Source organism: Oncorhynchus tshawytscha, linkage group LG23 (genome assembly GCF_018296145.1).
Source record: "Oncorhynchus tshawytscha isolate Ot180627B linkage group LG23, Otsh_v2.0, whole genome shotgun sequence".
Classification (NCBI taxonomy): Eukaryota; Metazoa; Chordata; class Actinopteri; order Salmoniformes; family Salmonidae; genus Oncorhynchus; species Oncorhynchus tshawytscha.
This window is the reverse complement of record NC_056451.1, coordinates 7,947,767-7,967,453: the sequence shown is the minus strand read 5'-3', so window position 1 is coordinate 7,967,453 and position 19,687 is coordinate 7,947,767. Positions and strand designations below refer to the sequence as shown.

At 43.1% G+C, this 19,687-nt stretch overlaps 2 protein-coding genes across 2 annotated transcripts in view; both read left to right on the top strand.

Moving 5' to 3' along the window:
- LOC112223056 (myomesin-3) overlaps window positions 1-17,014 on the top strand; it is a 78,254-nt gene extending 61,240 nt beyond the window's left edge. Inside the window, 17 exon segments of the mRNA XM_042304387.1 lie at window positions 5,730-5,856; window positions 6,768-6,947; window positions 7,060-7,182; window positions 7,366-7,522; window positions 7,907-7,951; window positions 8,037-8,140; window positions 8,404-8,540; window positions 9,556-9,691; window positions 10,048-10,107; window positions 11,003-11,070; window positions 11,242-11,349; window positions 12,161-12,191; window positions 14,092-14,197; window positions 15,181-15,344; window positions 15,979-16,034; window positions 16,373-16,491; window positions 16,493-17,014. Of these exon segments, the coding sequence (XP_042160321.1) occupies window positions 5,730-5,856; window positions 6,768-6,947; window positions 7,060-7,182; window positions 7,366-7,522; window positions 7,907-7,951; window positions 8,037-8,140; window positions 8,404-8,540; window positions 9,556-9,691; window positions 10,048-10,107; window positions 11,003-11,070; window positions 11,242-11,349; window positions 12,161-12,191; window positions 14,092-14,197; window positions 15,181-15,344; window positions 15,979-16,034; window positions 16,373-16,491; window positions 16,493-16,736 (1,965 nt within the window). The 3' untranslated portion in view covers window positions 16,737-17,014.
- Window positions 17,015-18,151: 1,137 nt separating this feature from the next.
- Window positions 18,152-19,447, top strand: LOC112222635 (fatty acid-binding protein 10-A, liver basic-like). The gene is made up of 4 exons (XM_024385364.2): window positions 18,152-18,370; window positions 18,647-18,819; window positions 19,040-19,129; window positions 19,333-19,447. Exons 1-4 carry the CDS (start codon window positions 18,304-18,306, stop codon window positions 19,381-19,383), a joined length of 381 nt encoding a protein of 126 aa, XP_024241132.1. The 5' UTR covers window positions 18,152-18,303; the 3' UTR covers window positions 19,384-19,447.
- Window positions 19,448-19,687: the final 240 nt, after the last annotated feature.

Sequence of the window (19,687 nt, the reverse complement as noted above, 5' to 3'; positions counted from 1 at the left end):
GGCTAGTGATATATTTTACATCATTTCCCATCAATTCCCATTATTAAAGTGGCTGGAGTTGAGTCAGTGTGTTGGCAGCAGCCACTCAATGTTAGTGGTGGCTGTTTAACAGTCTGATGGCCTTGAGATAGAAGCTGTTTTTCATTCTCTCGGTCCCAGCTTTGATGCACCTGTACTGACCTCGCCTTCTGGATGATAGCGGGGTGAACAGGCAGTGGCTCGGGTGGTTGTTGTCCTTGATGATCTTTATGGCCTTCCTGTAACATCGGGTGGTGTAGGTGTCCTGGAGGGCAGGTAGTTTGCCTGCGTTGTGCAGACCTCACTACCCTCTGGAGAGCCTTACGGTTGTGGGCGGAGCAGTTGCTGTACCAGGCGGTGATACAGCCCGCCAGGATGCTCTCGATTGTGCATCTGTAGAAGTTTGTGAGTGCTTTTGGTGACAAGCCGAATTTCTTCAGCCTCCTGAGGTTGAAGAGGCGCTGCTCCGCCTTCTTCACAATGCTGTCTGTGTGGGTGGACCAATTCAGTTGGTCCAGCGCTAATGTTCAGTCTTTGGATAACAAAGTTGATGTGCATAGACCAAGGATTTCTTTCCAGAGAGACATCGGGGCCTATAGCACTTTATTCCACATGGCTCTCTCGGGATACTTTGACGTAGTCTGTAAATCCAGCAGGATTCTCAGTACATCGCACAGACAGGAATAAATATCTCCCCTTGAAGCAGAAGGGCGGAGGGGTGTGTTTCATGATTAATGACTCATGGTGTAATTCTTGGAAAATTCAGGAACTCAAGTTCTTTTGTTCTTCCGACCTTGAATACCTCACAATTAAATGCCGACCATATTATCTCCCAAGATAAATCTTCTCCGTCCTCGCCACGACCGTTTACATCCCACCTCAAGCCAAAACCTTGACGGCCCTCAAAGAACTTCACTGGACTTTATGCAAACTGGAAACCACATGTCCTGAGGCTGCATTTATTGTAGCTGGTGATTTTAACAAAGCAAATCTAATGACTAGGCTGCAGAAGTTCTATCAACATATCAACTATACTACTCGCGCTGCTAAGACTCTCGACCAATGCTATTCAAACTTCCGGAATGCTTACAAGGCCCTCCCCTGCCCTCCTTTTGGCAAATCTGACCACGAAACTCAGACAGAAAGTGCCCGTGCTTTGTACTATTCAACGCTGGTCTGACCAATCGGAATCCACGCTTCAGGATTGTTTTGATCACGTGGACTGGGATATGTTCCGGGTGGCTTGCGAAAATAATCTAGACGCATACATGGATACGGTGACTGAGTTTATAGGGAAGTGTATAGGATATGTAGCACCCACTGTGACTATTAAAATCTACCTTAATCAGAAACCGTGGATAGATGGTAGCATTCGAGCGAAACTGAAGGCTCGAACCATTGCATTTAACCATGGCAAAGTGACTGGCAATATGGCCGAATATTAATAATGTAGTTATTCACTCCGCAAGGCAATCAAAGAAGCTAAACACTAGTATAGAGATAAAGTGGAGTTGCAATTCAACAGCTCAGACACGCAATGTATATGGCACGGACTACAAAAGGAAAATCAGACACGGCTAAACCCATTCTTTGCAGCGCTTTGAGAGAATAGTCAAGGATCATATCACCTCTACCTTACCTGCCACCCTAGACCCACTTCAATTTGCTTACCGCCCCAATAGATCCACAGACGATGCAATCGCCATCACTCTGCATGCTGCCCCATCCCATCTGGACAAGAGGAATACGTTTGTGAGAATGCTGTTTATTGACTATAGCTCATTATTCAACACCATAGTGCCCTCCAAGCTCATCCTTAAGCTCGAGGCCCTGGTCTGCACCCCGCCCTATGCAACTGGGTCCATGACTTCCTGACGGGCAGCCCCCAGATGGTGAAGGTAAGAAATATCACTTTCACTCAATGTCAACAAAAGAAAGGAGATGATCGTGGGCTTCAGGAAACAGCAGAGGGTGCACCCCCCCCCTATCCACATAGATGGGACTGCAGTGGAGAAGGTGGAAAGCTTCAAGTTCCTTGGCATATACATCACGGACAAACTTAAATGGACCACCCACACAGACAGTGTGGTGAAGGCGGCGCAACAGAGCTTCTTCAACCTCAGGAGGCTGAGAAATTTGGCTTGTCACCTAAAACCCTTACAAACTTTTACATATGCACAATTGAAAGCATCCTTTCGGGCTGTATCATCGCCTGGTATGGCAACTGCACTCCCCGCAACCGCAAGGCTCTCCAGAGGGTGGTGCGGTCTGCCCAACGTATTACCGGGGGCAAACCACCTGCCCTCAAGGACACCTACAGCAACCGATGTCAACAGGAAGGCCAAAGAGATAATCAAGGACATCAACCACCCGAGCCACTGCCTGTTCACCCCGTTATCATCCAGAAGGTCAGTACAGGTGCATCAAAGCTGGGACCGAGAGATTGAAAAATATCTTCTATCTCAAGGCCATCAGACTGTTAAACAGACATCACTAGCACATTAGAGGCTGCTGCCTATAGGCATAGACTAGAAATCACTGGCCACTTTAATAATGTAACTTTAATAATGTTTACATATCTTGCATTACTCATCTCATATGTATATACTGTATTCTATACTATCCTGCAATATCTTAGTCACTTAATGTTTACATATCTGGCATTACTCATCTCATATGTATATACTGTTTTCTAAGCTATTCTACGGTATCTCATTCACTTAATAATGTTAACTTGCATTACTCGACTCATATGTATATACTGTATTCTATACTATTCTACTGTATCTTAGTCCATTCCGCTCTGACATCGCTCCATACGTATATAGTCTTAATTCATTCCTACTTAGATTTGTGTGTATTGGGTATATGTTGTGTAATTTGTTAGATATTACTTGTTAGATATTACTGCACAGTCAGAGCTAGAAACACAAGCATTTCGCTACACCCGCAATAACATCTGCTAATCACGTGTTTGTGACCAATAAAAAATATATATATTTTACCTTTATTTAACTAGTCATGTCAGTTAAGAACAAATTCTTATTTTCAATGACAGCCTAGGAACAGTGGGTTAACTGCTTTGTTCAGGGGCAGAACAACAGCTGTTTACCTTGTCAGCTCGGGGTTTCAATCTTGCAACCTTTCGGTTACTAGTCCAACGCTCTTACCACTAGGCTACCTGCCGTGATTTGATTTTGTTTTGGCTTTCTGTAACTTTGAAGCAAGTAAGTTCTGCATGGTGCAGTGGGTTAGAAAGTTAAAAAGTGCCTATTTGTTGGAACTACTTCAGAGGTGACCTATATATTTTCCAACTGTCCCGTGTATTTACATGTAATGCCCTCTCTAGAATGGCTTCCTAGCCAATTATTCAACAATGCAGTGGAATAACTCAAATGTAATAACCAACAGGGGTGCAACTTTCACTGGGGAAGGGGGGAACCCCCCACATTCTGAAATTGCATTTTTGTCGCCCCCATTGTCGCCCCCATTGGAATGTGATACTAAACGAAGCTTTAGGACCATGTGGATGCCTCGGAACGGTCGGGTAGGTTGTTTGGAGTGTTTATCTGACTGATTTTTAAAAATTGAATCCAGATAATTATGTCCCCCTCACTTCTAAAACTAAAGTTGCGCCTCTGATAACCAATAATAATTACGTATGTAATAAATCAGTCCAAAACATTTATCCCTGGAATTACACTCCATTAGAACTAACTGTCTTTGTATCTATGTAGAAGACAGAATTAGTGGTGGTCAGAGAGCTGAACATAAGGCTCTGGTGGAAGTATACTGGTGGAGGAAAAAACACATTCCCTCTACTACCTTAGCTGTGTCACTAGGCAACGAGTAGTGGTGTCCATGGAGACTAATGGAAAGTTAAAATTGTCACCTGTCTCTTTTTGCAACTGTGACCTGTAATTTTATGATGTGCAAAAGAGTTATGTTGTTGTTTTTAGACTCAACAGAACAAAGCAATTGAAATTCTGCCACACTGCAAAATAGTTTAGAAGTGTGGAGCAAACCGTACTTTTTTACTGCCTAGGGTCTTGTTCAGGAGGAGGACGAAAGCAAACTGAAACAGGGATGTCCAATAAGAAACGCTTGTTTTCGTTTTCCATTGCAAAACATATTGCTACGATGTGCCCTAATGTCCAAGGTATTTATCATATAAAGCCATTGATCTGCTTGCAGGCATTTATAAAACACAGAGGTCACACGCAGCCCCTACAGCTGCCCAGTCTCCTCCAATAATAGTTCCTCCCATCTTTGAGTTTGCTTTTTGCTCTTATTTTTACAAGCTGCTCACTTGCTGCCTCCATGTAAATGAGATTAATTAGAATATCGATCCAACGGAGGCTTCATGCTCAGGGCACTTTGGTCTTCCTGCTTGTGTAAGCCAATGTAAATGACTTTACCCCCTGAATCCTTTCCATCCACCACCACCAGTTTAGCAGTCAGGCAGGCATGCCACCTATCCAGCCTCATTAGAAGAATGCCTGAGATGTGAACCCTTAGGATTTTTTGTTATCTCGCTTAGTTTGGAATTCCACCTCCATCTCCATGGCAGTGCCTTTACTTCCACTGATTCAGAATCAGGTGAACTGATGCCATCTAGTGGCGATATGTCAAATCGACATACACTTTGGGACAAATGCCCCATCTCCCCTGCCCCCGCTATATTTCACTGCAGAGCTCCAAGTGGCACTGTTTAGATATTGATTTGATAAAGAGGCTTCTGTTGTACCTAAGTATGGATGGCCTAGTGAGCAATCTATACATTTAGGAGGCATAGTCTTTCGATGGTGTGATTCCCATCACACTTAGATAAGCCCCTCAGGTTTGTCTATTGATAGCCATTGTCCCTTGGCTCAGTCCCCCTAAAGCAGAAAGACTTCATAGGCGATAAGGACTTTAAAGGCTAAGTGGCTGTGAAAAAAAGTGGTTGAGATCAATGATCTGAATCCCCTTCCTAAAGCCAGCCTCTATGGGGCTTTTCCAAACTGCACTGGCAGAATTTATGCTTGGCTTTACATTATGTTACTTGGTTAGGATTAGCCAAGTTTTTTTCAACTGCACAATGAGTGGAGACGAGAGTGTGCGGACTGTATCTCTGACTACGTCAAGTCGCTGTCAGTCGATACTTCTAAACATGTAGATATGTCAAACCTTACCGTGTACCTATGTTTGTCCTCTGTAGCTGCGTGCCTTTCTTTATTTGCTGAAATCCATCATTTTTAATAGAACGTTAATCAAATTCAACCATCAAATGCAAAATGTTTCTTTGTCTCGACTGACAGCATCTGCATGTAGCCAGAGGTACACTCCTTCCACAGTCGTCGTTAACCCGACTCCCCCGCCATGTCCATATGTGTGGAGTTGAAGAAACCCGGCTAAATCAGGATGTGAGAACACAACCTCAGATTTCAAATGAATCTCTGCGAATATCAGGAGTGCCAGAGGTTATCCAGATACTGTGTTGAACTCTCCTTACAAGGTATCCTTTCTGTTTTGTCCACGGTTTGTCCATGTAAGAATTGACATACTGAAACTCGGGGCTAGCTGACCCTTGTTTTCTCAATGACCAGGGTATTGTTCCCCTGGCACCAAACAGAAGAACTTGACCAATAATAAAAATGTTTTGAAATGAACACAACCCGGGTTTTAATTTGGACAGTAACTGTATTCATTTTGTATTGTCTTATTTACAGGTCTGTAACCTGGATAGGGGGCATTACTATCAGTTCTGTGTTTTTGCTGCCAGCGTGGTTGGTGTTGGTAAACCCTCTGAGCCCAGTGAGGCTTTCCTGTGTGAGGAGTGGACCATGCCTGAGCCAGGTGAGGATGATGCAATCATCATGAAAACACACACACTTACTCATGCACGCACATACACACGGACACACGCACACACATGATCACTGTACACACACGCAAAGAGTTCGCACCCACATGCACGTTTACTCTCTAAAACACAGACACATTCATACATTTCCTCTCTAAAACACACACTCTCTCTCCCTCTACCCACTCTGTCATTCGGTAATGGAGCAGTTCAGTGCACAGCCGTGGCCAGCTGTGTTGGCCCCATGGTCTTTCTCATAAAATGGCTGCCTGTTGTGATATTCACATTGGAAATGGAGAGAGCCACACACCATTTATCCCGCACAGCCCATTAATCCAGCTGAATCCATCCTGATCTCCCCGTATCTTAAATAATTTAAAAGCGACTGAAAATCATTAAGCAAATGAACTACCGTGCACTGGCACTAAAAACGAAGGGGTAGATTAAGCAAAATCACTTTACTTGTTTTTAAAATTGTATTATTATGATTTGTTTGTTTCTTTATGATGGCCTGCTCTGTCACAGACAACTTGGCTGTTTATGGGTGAGTATATGAGACGGGAAAAGGACGAATAACAATATTCTCCCTGTTTTAGCCTGATTTTAAATCATTTCAAATACGTTATCTGTGCCTGAATAAGCATGCATGTTGCAATGTAACCAATAGAAAATCCCAAAAAGTGCAGACCCTGCCCACCTGGCACTCCAGTCAGGATGAACCAAACACTGATTTCAAATAGTACTTGAACCCAGGTTTGGTTGGTATTTTTCTAACACAGTAGACACTTATCAATCCATGTACTGTACAGAATGAAACACTGTACGGGTTGACACAGATAAACAAATGTGTGTTTTTCCCTCATATGTCTCTCTTTGTGTTATGTTAACCCCACTCATCTCCCAGGCTGCCCTTATGACCTGGAATTCAGGGTTAACTCTCTAGTCCTCCTGTGGGCAGTGCCTCTCTATGAAGGACAGCAAGGACCAATCACAGGGTACCTGGTGGAGCTGAGCGAGGGAGACCAATCACAGAGCTGGACTGCTGTGAATGAAGAGCCAATTGCAGACACCGTTTTGAAGGTTGGTGAGATATACCTGTTTTATGTAATAAGGATATAGATGCATTAAAATAGAGGTAATGTGTTTTTGTTTTTGATAAAATTATCAAATTGATTTTGGTGTGTTTGTGTTCCCAGGTGTCAGGTCTCTATGCTGGTCAGACCTATCGTTTCAGAGTGTGTGTCTTCAACAAGGTCTAGAATGGGCATCCCTTCTCTGCCCTCTGAGCTTATCAGAGCCCAGAGCCCAGACCCAACCAGGTGAGTCATTTTAGGGATTTAGTTAGTCTGGTTCAAGGTCTGTTTGTGTTTGGAGTAACAATGACCATAGAAAATGGCAAAAGAGCACAAACAGGTCTGGGATAGATAAGGCTTGATTTTAGCCATACAGGCTATGAACAATATCATCAGAATGACTTATGATTCATGTTCTTTCTCCATCAGACACCAGAGACATAGAGATTGGTGTGGACAATGATGGCTTCATCTTCCTGGCCTTTGAGGCCACTGAAATTACGGAGAAGAGCACGTTTGTCTGGAGCAAAAACTACAAAGAGGCTATTGAAGCTGGAAGAGCCAGGGTACTTTGGGAGAACAATAGGTACTGCAATTTTGTGTGTGTGTGTGTGTGTGTGTGTGTGTGTGTGTGTGTGTGTGTGTGTGTGTGTGTGTGTGTGTGTGTGTGTGTGTGTGTGTGTGTGTGTGTGTGTGTGTGTGTGTGTGTGTTACAGAGAGAGAAAAAAATTACCTGTAGATTTGTGAGAGGACATTTAACCCATGAAAGACTTTAATGTTAAGAGGTCAGCAAAGGGTCGGACTCAGTGGAGATTCTTCCTCACCTCACACTACGATGCAAAATGTCCTCCCTTTTCACTGAGCACTATGGTCCCATTCAGGCCTACTGAGTCCCCTGGTCTGTCCTTTAAGCCTACTGTCCTTGTGTCCATCCTTTTAGCTAACTGTCCTTCCTTCTGTCCATCCCCAGGCCCATCCTCACCTTCACAAACGCCACTAAAGAGGACCTGGGCCTGTACACAGTGGAGATGAGTGACAACCCAGACATCTCTTCCAGTTTCACCTTCACTGGGGAAGGCACTTTATACCCAAAGCTAAAGACGACCTGCACAAAAGATTGCTGCTCCCTGTAATTCCCCCTCTCTTTCTTTTCCCATAGATCTGGAGAGACTGACCGAGCTCGGCTGGCACATCTGCCACCCATGTAAGACTTAGTCACTGTAATAATACAAGTCTCTATCGAGCTAAAATAATTGATAGTACTCCGTTTCAAATCGAAACAGGCATTATAATACATTGTTCAACATCACAATTTCAACAACCTATTCCCTCAGATGTTTTCTTGGGTAAATCCTATTTTTTGATTCCTGTCATTGCGCCCTTCCTAGATTATTTTAGTTTGCTGAAGCTTGGAGGCCAACCTGAATGCATAACCTATTCCCTATTCATTGTTCCCTCCCCCTACAGTGATAGCCTTGCGCTCCAAGTGGCAGGTGGAGTTGTCAGAGAAAGGGAACGTGAGTCTTTGGATGCAGACCGAGAGCCTGAGCAATGCTGCAGAGCTCCGCCTCATTCTCAGCGACAGAGAGATCTCTAGTGCTGCAGTAAAGGAGCACAGAACACACAAAACACTGGCTATATGTTCTAATCTCAGAACCCAGAACTAAATCTTGTGTGTACTAGTCTGTCAGGAGAGTGTGTATGTCTCAAATGAATACTAAAACTAGCTTGGGTGTCAGAATGTTCCTGCTTTAGTCAATGGTGCCGTAATGTATGAATAGGAAGATGATGACAAGTTGGCTGAAACAGAAACAGACTGGTCCAGGCAAGTTATAGCTTGTCTCCCAGAGGTGTGCATAAAGCATAAGCTACTGCATTTTGCATACACACATTTATTTTGGAATATATGCAGATGATTGTGTTTCCGAATCCATTTCCATTTCCAGTGAAATCCAGTGAAATGTAGATGTGCCACAAAATAGCTAAATGTTTTATATTTTCTCATTCAAGTTTGCATTAGTAAGAGGTATTGGCTGTATAGAAAGAGAAAGTAATCACAAAACATTCACAATCCAAAAATGTTACCCTCGCCATCATATTTGCAATTTCATTTAAACACAAATCACCTTCATAAAGATTTTCACCAGAATGTACGTAGCAATATGATAGCAATGTTGATTTGTTATGAAATCAACCTAAAAAATAACCACAGGTTGGAAGATTACTGTAGGCAGAGGTTGTTGCAACAGATGTGGATTTTCCATGGGGTTAAACTAATATTACCCAACATGCATGTTTTTGGACTCAGTGTCTTGCATGTGGTTACTCGGTATGGAATAGCATGATTGCATCCATGCACGTGTGTATACGTGTACGTCAACACTGCTAAGGGTTTATTACTAAATGACTACAGATAAGGATTTTGTGAATAAACCAATCCCCATTTCCCCCATTTTAGAACCCTTGCCAAGTCACACTGTGAGTTATGTGTGCCTGCGCGTGTGTCCACATGTATGTACATTCATGTGCTTGTGTGTGTCCTCTCTCTCTCTCTCTCTCTCTCTCTCTCTCTCTCTCTGTCTCTCTCTCTCTCTCTCTCTCTCTCTCTCGGCCGGTAAGATTAACTTTGACAAGGCCAGTGGGCTGATAGAGATCCTGTTTGACCAGCTGTCTAAGGAGGACGAGGGCCCCTACACAGCTCAGCTCTGCGACGGCCGCGCCAAGAACCAGTTCGCCCTGGTGCTCGTAGACGAGAGTGAGTCCATCTGGTCACCCCAACTCACTGCCGGGATGTTCATACTACCGAACCGAGCTGAGCTAAACCAAGCCGTGATGAGCTGGCCTATTTTCGCATCCTCTGTAGCTGCTGGAAGTGGTGAGCCAGCACAGTTTGCTTCAGATCGGCACAGTAGTGTGAAAAGGGCAGCTTATTATTGCTGTGAACTCTAAAGAGCAGTAAGTGTTTGGCTTGGCTTGGCTTGATATATAGATTTGTTCCAATCAATTTGGTTATTATATTCAATGTTACTGTCTTATTATTGATAGTTAATATATACAGTATATCCTCAGTGTGCTAGTAGGGAAGTAACCCTGTGGTTGTGTCTTTGGCAGAGTTTCGTCAGACGCTGGCTCAGTCCATAGCCAACAGAATGGACTACAAGAGAAAGTCAGGTAAGTGCTCCCCTATTGGCCCCTGGTTCACCTCTAACCTCTGGGCTGGATCCAGTGCCTCATTTGTAAATGGTCCTGGAACACATAGTGAGCGCGGGGGGGGGACATTTTTTATTTGGCTTTCCCACAATTCAAATTCAGTAGGGAGACGACTAGCCTAGGCTACGTAATGTGATTACGTAGGGACTTCTTCACCAGCTGACCACCACTACCAAGACCAGTGTCCAAATCAGTTACTTACCCCACCCGCCCTCCCCATAACCTCTATGTACAAATAAGAGAGCAGGTCTGGAATCAGTGTGGCAGGATAGGAGGATTACACAGAAGGAGCGCCATGCTTTTACTTGATGCTGCTTTTGGGGGGGCGGGAGAAATAATGAAGAGGTAACTTGATTTAACGCCGATCGCTTTTATTCGAATGTCGACAGTCCGAACAGTGAAACAATGAATAAATCATGCCGCGAGAGGTACCGGGTCAGGGTAAATAGGTGCCGGAACAAACAAAGTCATATCTGAAAAGGTGCCGGATCCTCTCAGAGAGTTTCTCCCATCGAGCTGACCAAAGTCCATGTAGGATGTGTTTTCAGTAGATAGTAGATAAATATCTCATTTCTGTGTAAAATAGGTTCCAAATGTGCTGAAACAGATTCAATACGCCTCAATGCCCTAGTTTCCTATCTATCGTCAACCGTTAGTCCCTTTCCTTAGCTTTGTGGCTAGTGGCAAAAACATACCTATCTACAGTTTATGGAGTGCAAACAGTGTTGAACAGGCAGCTATGTCTTTAGAACATATAGTGCTGACACACCAGAATATAGTGAGTTTCATTGATTGAGTGCCAGCAAAGATGGCCGCTGTGTCTCTGGTCCAGTTAATCATCGCTCTGTTTTTCAAGGACCCTATTTTCTGGAGTTTTTGTCATGGACCGTGACAGAGGACTGTGAGTTTATAACCAAATGCAAGGTAATTTGTAGATTATTTTTAATTTATAGATTCATTTCTCCAATATCTTGTTATCTTCGTTATGGAATAATCACATGGATTCTGTATTCTAATATGCATGTGTGTTGTTATGAATGTATTCAGTGCACAGTGTTAATGTATCATTAGAATCCTCTGTCTTTCTGGGTCCAGGTGACCAACGTAAGCAAGGATACGACTCTGAAATGGTTTAAGGACGGCGTGGAGACTCCAGCTGTGTATGACCAGCAGACTGGAGTCAGCACCATGACTGTGCAACAGGTACACATACCACATCCAGTCCTCATAGGGCTGGTTTCCTGAACCCAGATTAAACGTAATCCTGGACTAAAACACACTTTCAACGGAGAGTCTCTGTTGTGAATGATTTTAATCCAGGACTAGGCTGAATCTGGGTCCAGGGAACTGGCCCAAAATGTCAAATATCACTTGTGCTCAAACCCACTATTTAGCGCCACCGTGGAGATTTGACCTGGCGACCTTCCGGCTACAGATCCGCTGCTCTAACTATTAAGCTACCTACCACCTCATATTTACAGTATTGTAATGAATATGTAAAGTAATGGTCAGTAGTACTGGATGTACATTAATGGGATGGTGGCAGATGAGGGAATAGGGTTAAGCTCAGGAGAACACACACACACACAGAGAGAGAGAGAGAATCTGTGTCAGAGTGTCTCTACAGTATGAGTATTTTATAGATCATTGCATAATTACCCACTGGGCACACACTGGTTGAATCAACATTGTTTCCACATCATTTCAATTAAATTGCGTTGAACCAATGTGGAATAGACGTTGAATTGAAGTCTGTGCCCAGTGGGTAGGATTATCTGTGTACAGAAAGTCAAATATGTTCTCAAACCCTATGTGTATGTGTGTGCGGACATTTTTCATTTGTTTATTTTTGTACCTTTATTTAACTAGGCAGGTCAGATAATTAAGAACAAATTCTTATTTTCAATGACGGCCTAGGAACAGTGAGTTAACTGCCTTGTTCAGGGGACATGAACCAGACATGCCTGCGTGTGTGTCATAATGATTGACTTGTTTTCTCTCTGGTGAATCTCAGGTGACTAAGGAGGAGGGGCCACGACAAAGCTGTGGCGTCTGATGGTGGAGGACAGGATGTGAGCACACTGGGAGTTACTACATGAAGGTGAGACGTCATGGCACTGTCATGGACAACCACAGACATGGGCCCATGTTCGTAAAGTACTCCGTTTTGCTTTGTAGATCCTAATGAATATGATGACTTGGACTGGGGGGACCTGATCCTAGATCAGCACTCCTACTCTGAAGTGCTTTATCAATACGGTCCCCGGTCTAGCAGAAATATCGGTGAAATGTTACAGTTTGTGGTCCCTCAAGTTACATTGTTATGAGGCAATTTCAAAGTGCATTTGTTTGCAGTATTTGTTTGCAGTATTTGTTTGTGCAGTATTTGTTTGAGCAGTATTTGTTTGTGCAGTATTTGTTTGTGCAGTATTTGTTTGTGCAGTATTTGTTTGTTTTAGTATTGTTCTATGTCTCATGATGATTCAGAAGGTGCAGAAACTGAGACGGCACATGATGTAATATTATCATCCGTGTATTATTTTTATTTATTTATTTTATTTCACCTTCATTTCACTGGGCAAGTCAGTTAAGGACAAATTCTTACTTACAATGATGGCCTAACAAAAGGCAAAAGGCCTCCTGTGGGGATGGGTGCCTGAGATTTAAAAATATACAAAAATTAATACAATATAAATATAGGACAAAACATACATCACAACAAGAGAGGCACAACACTACATAAAGAGAGACCTAAGACAACAACATAACAAGGCAGCAGTATATGACAATTCAGCATGGTAGCAACACAACATGACAACAACATGGTAGCATCACAACATGGTAGCAGCACAACATGGTAGCAGCACAAAAACATGGTACAAACATTATTGTGCAAAGTCAACGGCACAAAGGTCAAGAAGGTAGAGACAACAATACATCATACAAAGCAGCCACAACTGTCAGTAAGAGTGTCCATGATTAAGTCTTTGAATGAAGATGCATAGAGGTTAATGACGATCATAAACGGGGTGGTTTGAGCCCTGAATGCTGATTGGCTGAAAGCCGTAGAATATCAGACCATTTATCAGGGGTATGACAAAAAATGGTAACCAGTTTATAATAGCAATAAGGCACCTTGGGTGTTTGTATTATATGCCCAATATACCACTACTAATGGCTGTATCCAGGCGTTCATAGAATGTCCTATATGGACTTTGGTCAGCCGGATGGGAGACACTCTTGTCGACTCTTGTTGGCCCTGGCAGGAACACTGTGGACCAATCACAGCGCTTAGGGACCCAGCCCGGAGGTCAGAGGTGAACCAGGGGCCAGTAGGGGAACACTCACAACGCGTTGCATCATGCATAAGAACAGCCCTTAGCTGTGGTATATTTGCCATGTACCACACCTCCTCAGACCTTATTGCTGAAGTAGAGCCCACTGTCTGGAGACATAATTATTCTGTCTTTATTTACAGAGTATGACAAGCTCCTCCAACTCCTGAGCAAACAGTGGGGTAAGTTCAGCATAGATTTCCTAATACTATTACGCTGGGTTTCTGTTCAGCACTTTGTGACATCAGCTGATGTAAGAAGGGCTTTATGAATAAATTTGATTGATTCCAATGAACATCATGTGAATATGTATGTCTATGGGTGCCGCCTACCGTAGACGAGGGTTTTTCCGGGCAGGATGACGATGATGAGCTGCAGTCCAGTACTGAAACATGAGTGACTTCTCAAGCATTCTATGGACAGTTTTTGGATGGGGACAACTTAAGATGAAGTCCTATCCTGACTACAGGTTAGAATCAAATACAAATGTATTGGACCTAGACTACAGTGTAGACAGCATGCCCTGTCAACTGTCAATATCCCAACAAGGACATTCTGTCACAGAGTATCATCTCTCTGAGTTTGACTTTTTCCTCTCTCTGTTGCACAGCGCTGTCTACAGGCCCAGTGAGGATTCAATGCACTGCTATGGGCTTCAAGCTCTACTGCTCTCTCAAGTACTATATCAGCTACATGAAGACCAGCTGGCACTTCAAGTGAGTTCCCTTGCCTGGCCTGGCCTGGCCTCTGTACTCTGCCCTGCCACACGGGCTGTGCTCCAGGCCCACTGGTTCTACTTTGTATACATTATACAGTCAGCCTTTGCTATAAGGAATAGTTGCCCCTAGGCGCTGATTTTTGGTCAGTTTAGCATTTTCCCCACTAACTGTTAAGGCTAGGATTGGGGGAGGGGAAGTTGACCCTAAATCTGCACCTAAGGGACACTTCACACCAGAGCATGGTACAGGGACCCTGACTTTTATCGCCACCTGCTGGCAGCTTTTATGGTTAGCACCAACCACCAACCCTGGTTCTACAGAGTTACGGCGCAGGCAAGCTTTTGTTCTAGTCCAGCATTAACACACCTGATTCAACTAATAGACTAATCATTAAGACTTTGATTAATTGAATCATCTGTGTTGGTGCCTGTCTGGAGAGCCTGCACATCCTGTACCTCTCTATTACGAGAGCTGGTGACAGCCCAACACAGAAAAACCACATGAATTTTACACGTGAACACAGGTGGTGCTCCAAAAACACGTTTTCATGTGATCACATGTGATCTCATATGAAGTTAATGTGATAACATGTTACGCAATATGTGATAACATGAAACTACACGTGAAAATGTGAAATTTCATGTGAAATCATGTGATTTTTCTGTAAGGGCACTGCTGTCGCAGCATGGATTGTTGTCCAATTTAAACTCAGTTGCTTTAGCATTTTTGTTTTTCTTCACATCACCCAGCTTCCTTAGTGAGACAGTCTGAGCCTTTTAATCCCAAATCCATCTCATCTCACTGGATTGAAAAAGAACAAACAAAAAGGCTTTTACAAAGAAACTTAAAACTGAACAAGTAAAGCCCTCAGACATAAATAGTCATGGCCTTGTATGGAAGTATCTTTTGTTGGATTTTTACAAAAAAAATATTATATTCTATTGAATCATATTATCATATTCTATTTCATTGTGTACCAGGGAGAGTAGGATTGACCAGTTGGAGAGGTGTACGCCTGGCAGCAGTATGCAGAAGCTGTGGGTCGAGGTCTTTGCGCCCACGGAGAACGATAAGGGGAAGTACACTCTGGAGATGTTTGATGGTCAAGAAAAGCACACCCGCTCACTAGACCTATCAGGACAAGGTTAGCCTGACCAGTCTGATTCACTCAAAAAGCACTATTGTCTCAAAGCAGTTAAGCGAAATAGGCTTCATACAGGGATTTTACTGCTTCAGATTCATGTCAATGTCTTCACCACTAGAATGTAAACCTCAGAATCTGACTATTATTCCTCAAATATAATTTAATTTGTCTGCAATCTTGATCTACATTCGTATCTTCCAAGACAGGCAGTTGGTGAATATTACATTCTTCCGAAATACATTTCAGTAATCTATATTTAATTATCACTCTCTTTAAAAGCCTTTGCTGATGCTCTGTTGGAATACCAGAGGTTGAAGTAAGTGCAGTACCATATTGATGGTGGGGGCCCAGCCATGGCTTGCAGTGGTAAACACGAACACAAACAATTGCAGGTACTATTTTCTATCACTATTCTCACATGGACAAACAGAAAACTGTTCTATATTCAATATTAATGAGTTGACATATAGTATGGTGATGGATCTGAAACCATTTGCAAATGGTTGCTGAGCGGTTGCTGAGAAAAGTGTGTAGCATACTCGTTCATTGTTTCTGCATTTTCTGTACACTAGAATGATTGAATGAGCTTCCTATGGATGATTCAAGGGAGTAAATGTCCTTCTCGTTGCTTTAGATCGGGCCAGGGTGACCAAGGGGCTACCAGATGTGGTGGCTATCATGGAGAATAAGGTAGGCTAACTACTAAATAATACTGTCCTATTACGTGGTTACCATGTTCACTAGCACTTCATTATCCTTTTACGTCCAATTTTTGTAATTGTACTGTTAGACCAACGAGTAGAAGTGCTGATCTAGGATCAGTTTAGCCTTTTAGATCATAATGAATACAATTAAATGGACAGGGGGAACAGATCATAGATCAGCATCTTCTCCAATACGTTTTTATTTTTTTTTATTTAAATAGCCTTACCTGCCCAAGTCAACAGTGACAAGTGGTATTTTGTCATTGTTCATATTTACATTGGCTGTTGTGAATCATGTCATCTCTATTTCCCTCTCCTCCCCAGTCTCTGTGCTTGACCTGCTTCGCTGACGGTGACCCTGCCTCAGAGATGTTCTGGCTGAGGAACGACAAAAGGCATCGTCTCAGGGGGCCAGTTCAACATCGCCAACGAGAACAAGTGCAGCACTATGACCCTCAACAATGTGACTAGCGAGGAATCAGGCAACTACAGCATCTTTGTGCGCAACCAGTACGGCACTCAGACGGTCAACGTGACCGTGAGCGTGTACAAGCTTGGCGAGAAGCCCCCGCGCACGATGCAGTGGAGATGTAAGGAAGGAAGGAGTGTTGGTTTTGTTGCACTAAGAGACGATTACAACTGGGTACAGACGTCAATTCAATGTAATTTCCACGCTGGTTCCAAATGACATGAAAACAACGTTGATTCAACCAGTGTGTGCCCAGTGGGATGTGTTTGTGTGGTTGAGCCAGTTTGTTTTCATGGAGTTAAATTGGAGTTATTGGGGAGTGAAATGCTAGAAGCGGTTAATTTGTGGCATAGGGATGTAAAGCAATGACTAAGAAGTTACTTGTGCTAGACGGAATGCGGTCAATTAGGACAATGTGAGGTCCAGTCAAACCTGCAACAACCTGTTTTCTTGTGTCATTAGACTACCAATAAATATCCCAAGAGTGTCAGCTACAATTGTATGATGTCGCCCCTTTCTTTCTGGAGCAATTTCATAATAGGACATGTGAGTAGGGGCTAGAAAGCTCGGAGGTAGGATTCATTGGCCAAGGCCAGCACGTTAAATGTTCATTTCATGTCTTGATAGCAGCAGACTTGATGCCAATTGCAATTATCTCCCATGTTGTATTTCACTAGAGGTGTCATGTTAGTCATGTACACGGAGCAGATTTACATAGGTGCACGACACATCAAGTGCGTTTTTCTACATCAACCTAATTTATGCTCTGACCTCCCTGTATTAAGGCTGTAATCTCACTCACTCAGAGTCGGCACCTGCAGCTCAAGTCGGTCTATTCGCCTGTTAGCTTTCCACATAGAGCGTTTGTCATATCATGTGTCTCTGCAATCGCTTCTAAGAAAGCTGCTAATAAAGTAATTTGATCTTAGTGGCTTGACACCGTTTCATTCACCTCAACATGCTTCTGATGTCATTGTGTGCACTGTTTGAGATGTCTGCTAGAGGGATTCGTAATTCAATGATTATTAGAAGCATCTCATAAAAGTGCGGGAAAGTATTATGCAAGCAAAGAGTAGCTACAATATGTCTTCTGAACTGATAGAAGAGCTCTTGTCCAAGGTGTCATTCACCCATTGCCTGGCTAAACAGTGGAGTAGATTTGAACACTGTTTTTTATGAAGATTCCACAGGACATCAGACCTGGGTTCGAATACTATTCAAACAGTTTCAGAGTTTGCTTTATCCTGCCAGGAGAGCCATGTGGCCTGGTTTGCACTTTTGCACTGATTTTATCGGTTCCATTGTGCTAGGCAAGCTCGATAAAGCCCAGCTAAAGTATTCAAAATTATGTCATATAGAAATTGAAACACAGGTCTGTATTTAGGACAGTATTGCAATAAGTGCTCAGAAACAAACTTGAAATCTGCATGTCAGAAGTTTCAGAAGCCAATCTATTGGGATGAGTAAAACCCATGCATATGTAATTTTATGGCTCAGACATAACTACTCTTCCCCATCTCAAGACAACTGGAAGTTGGGATCATGCCAGACAGAGATGTAAGCGAACTCTGGGTTGTTCAAACAATGGGGGACATTACTTCAGAGGCTGTGTTACTGATTAGACACAGATGCACAGAGCGGAGCCCCCTCTAACTGCTGATATAAGTAGCTGTGGGGGACGCAGTGCCATCTCTACATTTGTATTGAGCTTCGCACAGCTGTCTCAGGCTCCTATTGCCCATCTTGGTGAAGGAGAAGAAACCGGACCGGTACAGACACAGACAACATGGCCTTCAGTGGAACATGGCAGGTGTATGCGCAGGAGAACTACGAGGAGTTTCTCAGGGCCATCTGTGAGTTTCCTAAAGATCCATTGCATTGCATGTATAGGGTTGTTTAGGGGAAAATCGGAAATGTATTTGCTTGATTCCTTGTGTCCTCTTTCTCAAAACTCATTGGAGGAGAGAAGATTAATGGTTCCTCCCCTCTGACCTTCTCATCCAATGAGTTTTGAGAAGGAGAGAGGATGTAAGGAATCAAGGAAATACAAGAGATTGAACTATAGATTCCCAACTATGACCCAAAATGAAAAGGTAAGCTAATGAGTCATCCTCCTGCCTGTCTATCAGCCCTCCCAGAAGATGTTATCAAGCTGGCCAAAGACATCAAGCCCATCACTGAGATCCAGCAGAACGGCGATGACTTTGTCATCACCTCCAAAACTCCTGGCAAGTCCGTCACAAACTCCTTCACCATCGGCAAAGAGGCCGACATCACCACCATGGATGGCAAAAAGCTCAAGGTAGGCAATCCACATTTACCTGTCTGTGTTGAATCTATACTTATGAAAGTATTGATTGACTGATATAATGTTAAATCGACAGGTTTGAACTGAAGTCCAATAGTCTTGTATCTGCAGTTAGTGTATGTCTTGTTCACTCTTCCAAGTTTCTAAGCTTGTCTGTCCTCACTCGTTATTGCCACGCATTACTGATCACCTCTCTCTTCTCTGGCCCCTACAGTGCACTGTCAGACTGGAGGGAGGAAAGCTGATGTGCAACACAGATAAATTCTCCAGCGTCCAGGAGCTCAAGGGAGGAGAGATGGTTGAGGTAATTTGACCTAACGTTGGTAGCACTGAAAAATAACACTCTACACATCTGTCAGTACAGCGTGTCAAACATAAGCATATACAGTTGTGAAATATGGGGCACAGGTCAAACAAGCTGTCTATTTCTACCTTAGGTGGTTTTATTTGTATAATTGTGACCTGACCACAGTAACTAAACACTTTTCACTACCTTCCCCATTTCAGACGCTGACAGTGGACTCTACGTCACTCATCAGGAGGAGCAAAAAGTTGTGAACCTGGAATGGTAGCAGGCAGGGGGCGGTCCTTGGCTATTTAAATAAACTTGCTTGACATAAAACGTGTGGTTTATTATGTGTGCTGTGAACATGCTGCTGTGCATCATCTAATAAACAGTGAACACTGATTGAATAATAGAAAAGTATTCAATATATATTTCACATATGATTCAAAATACACAGTCTATCATTTCACAGTGCCCTTTCAAATACCGAATAGGCCTAAAGTGTGATAATTAACACTCAAAACAGCAAAGTTGGGTACATCAACTCCTTTCTCATTGTAAAACAAACCACTGAAT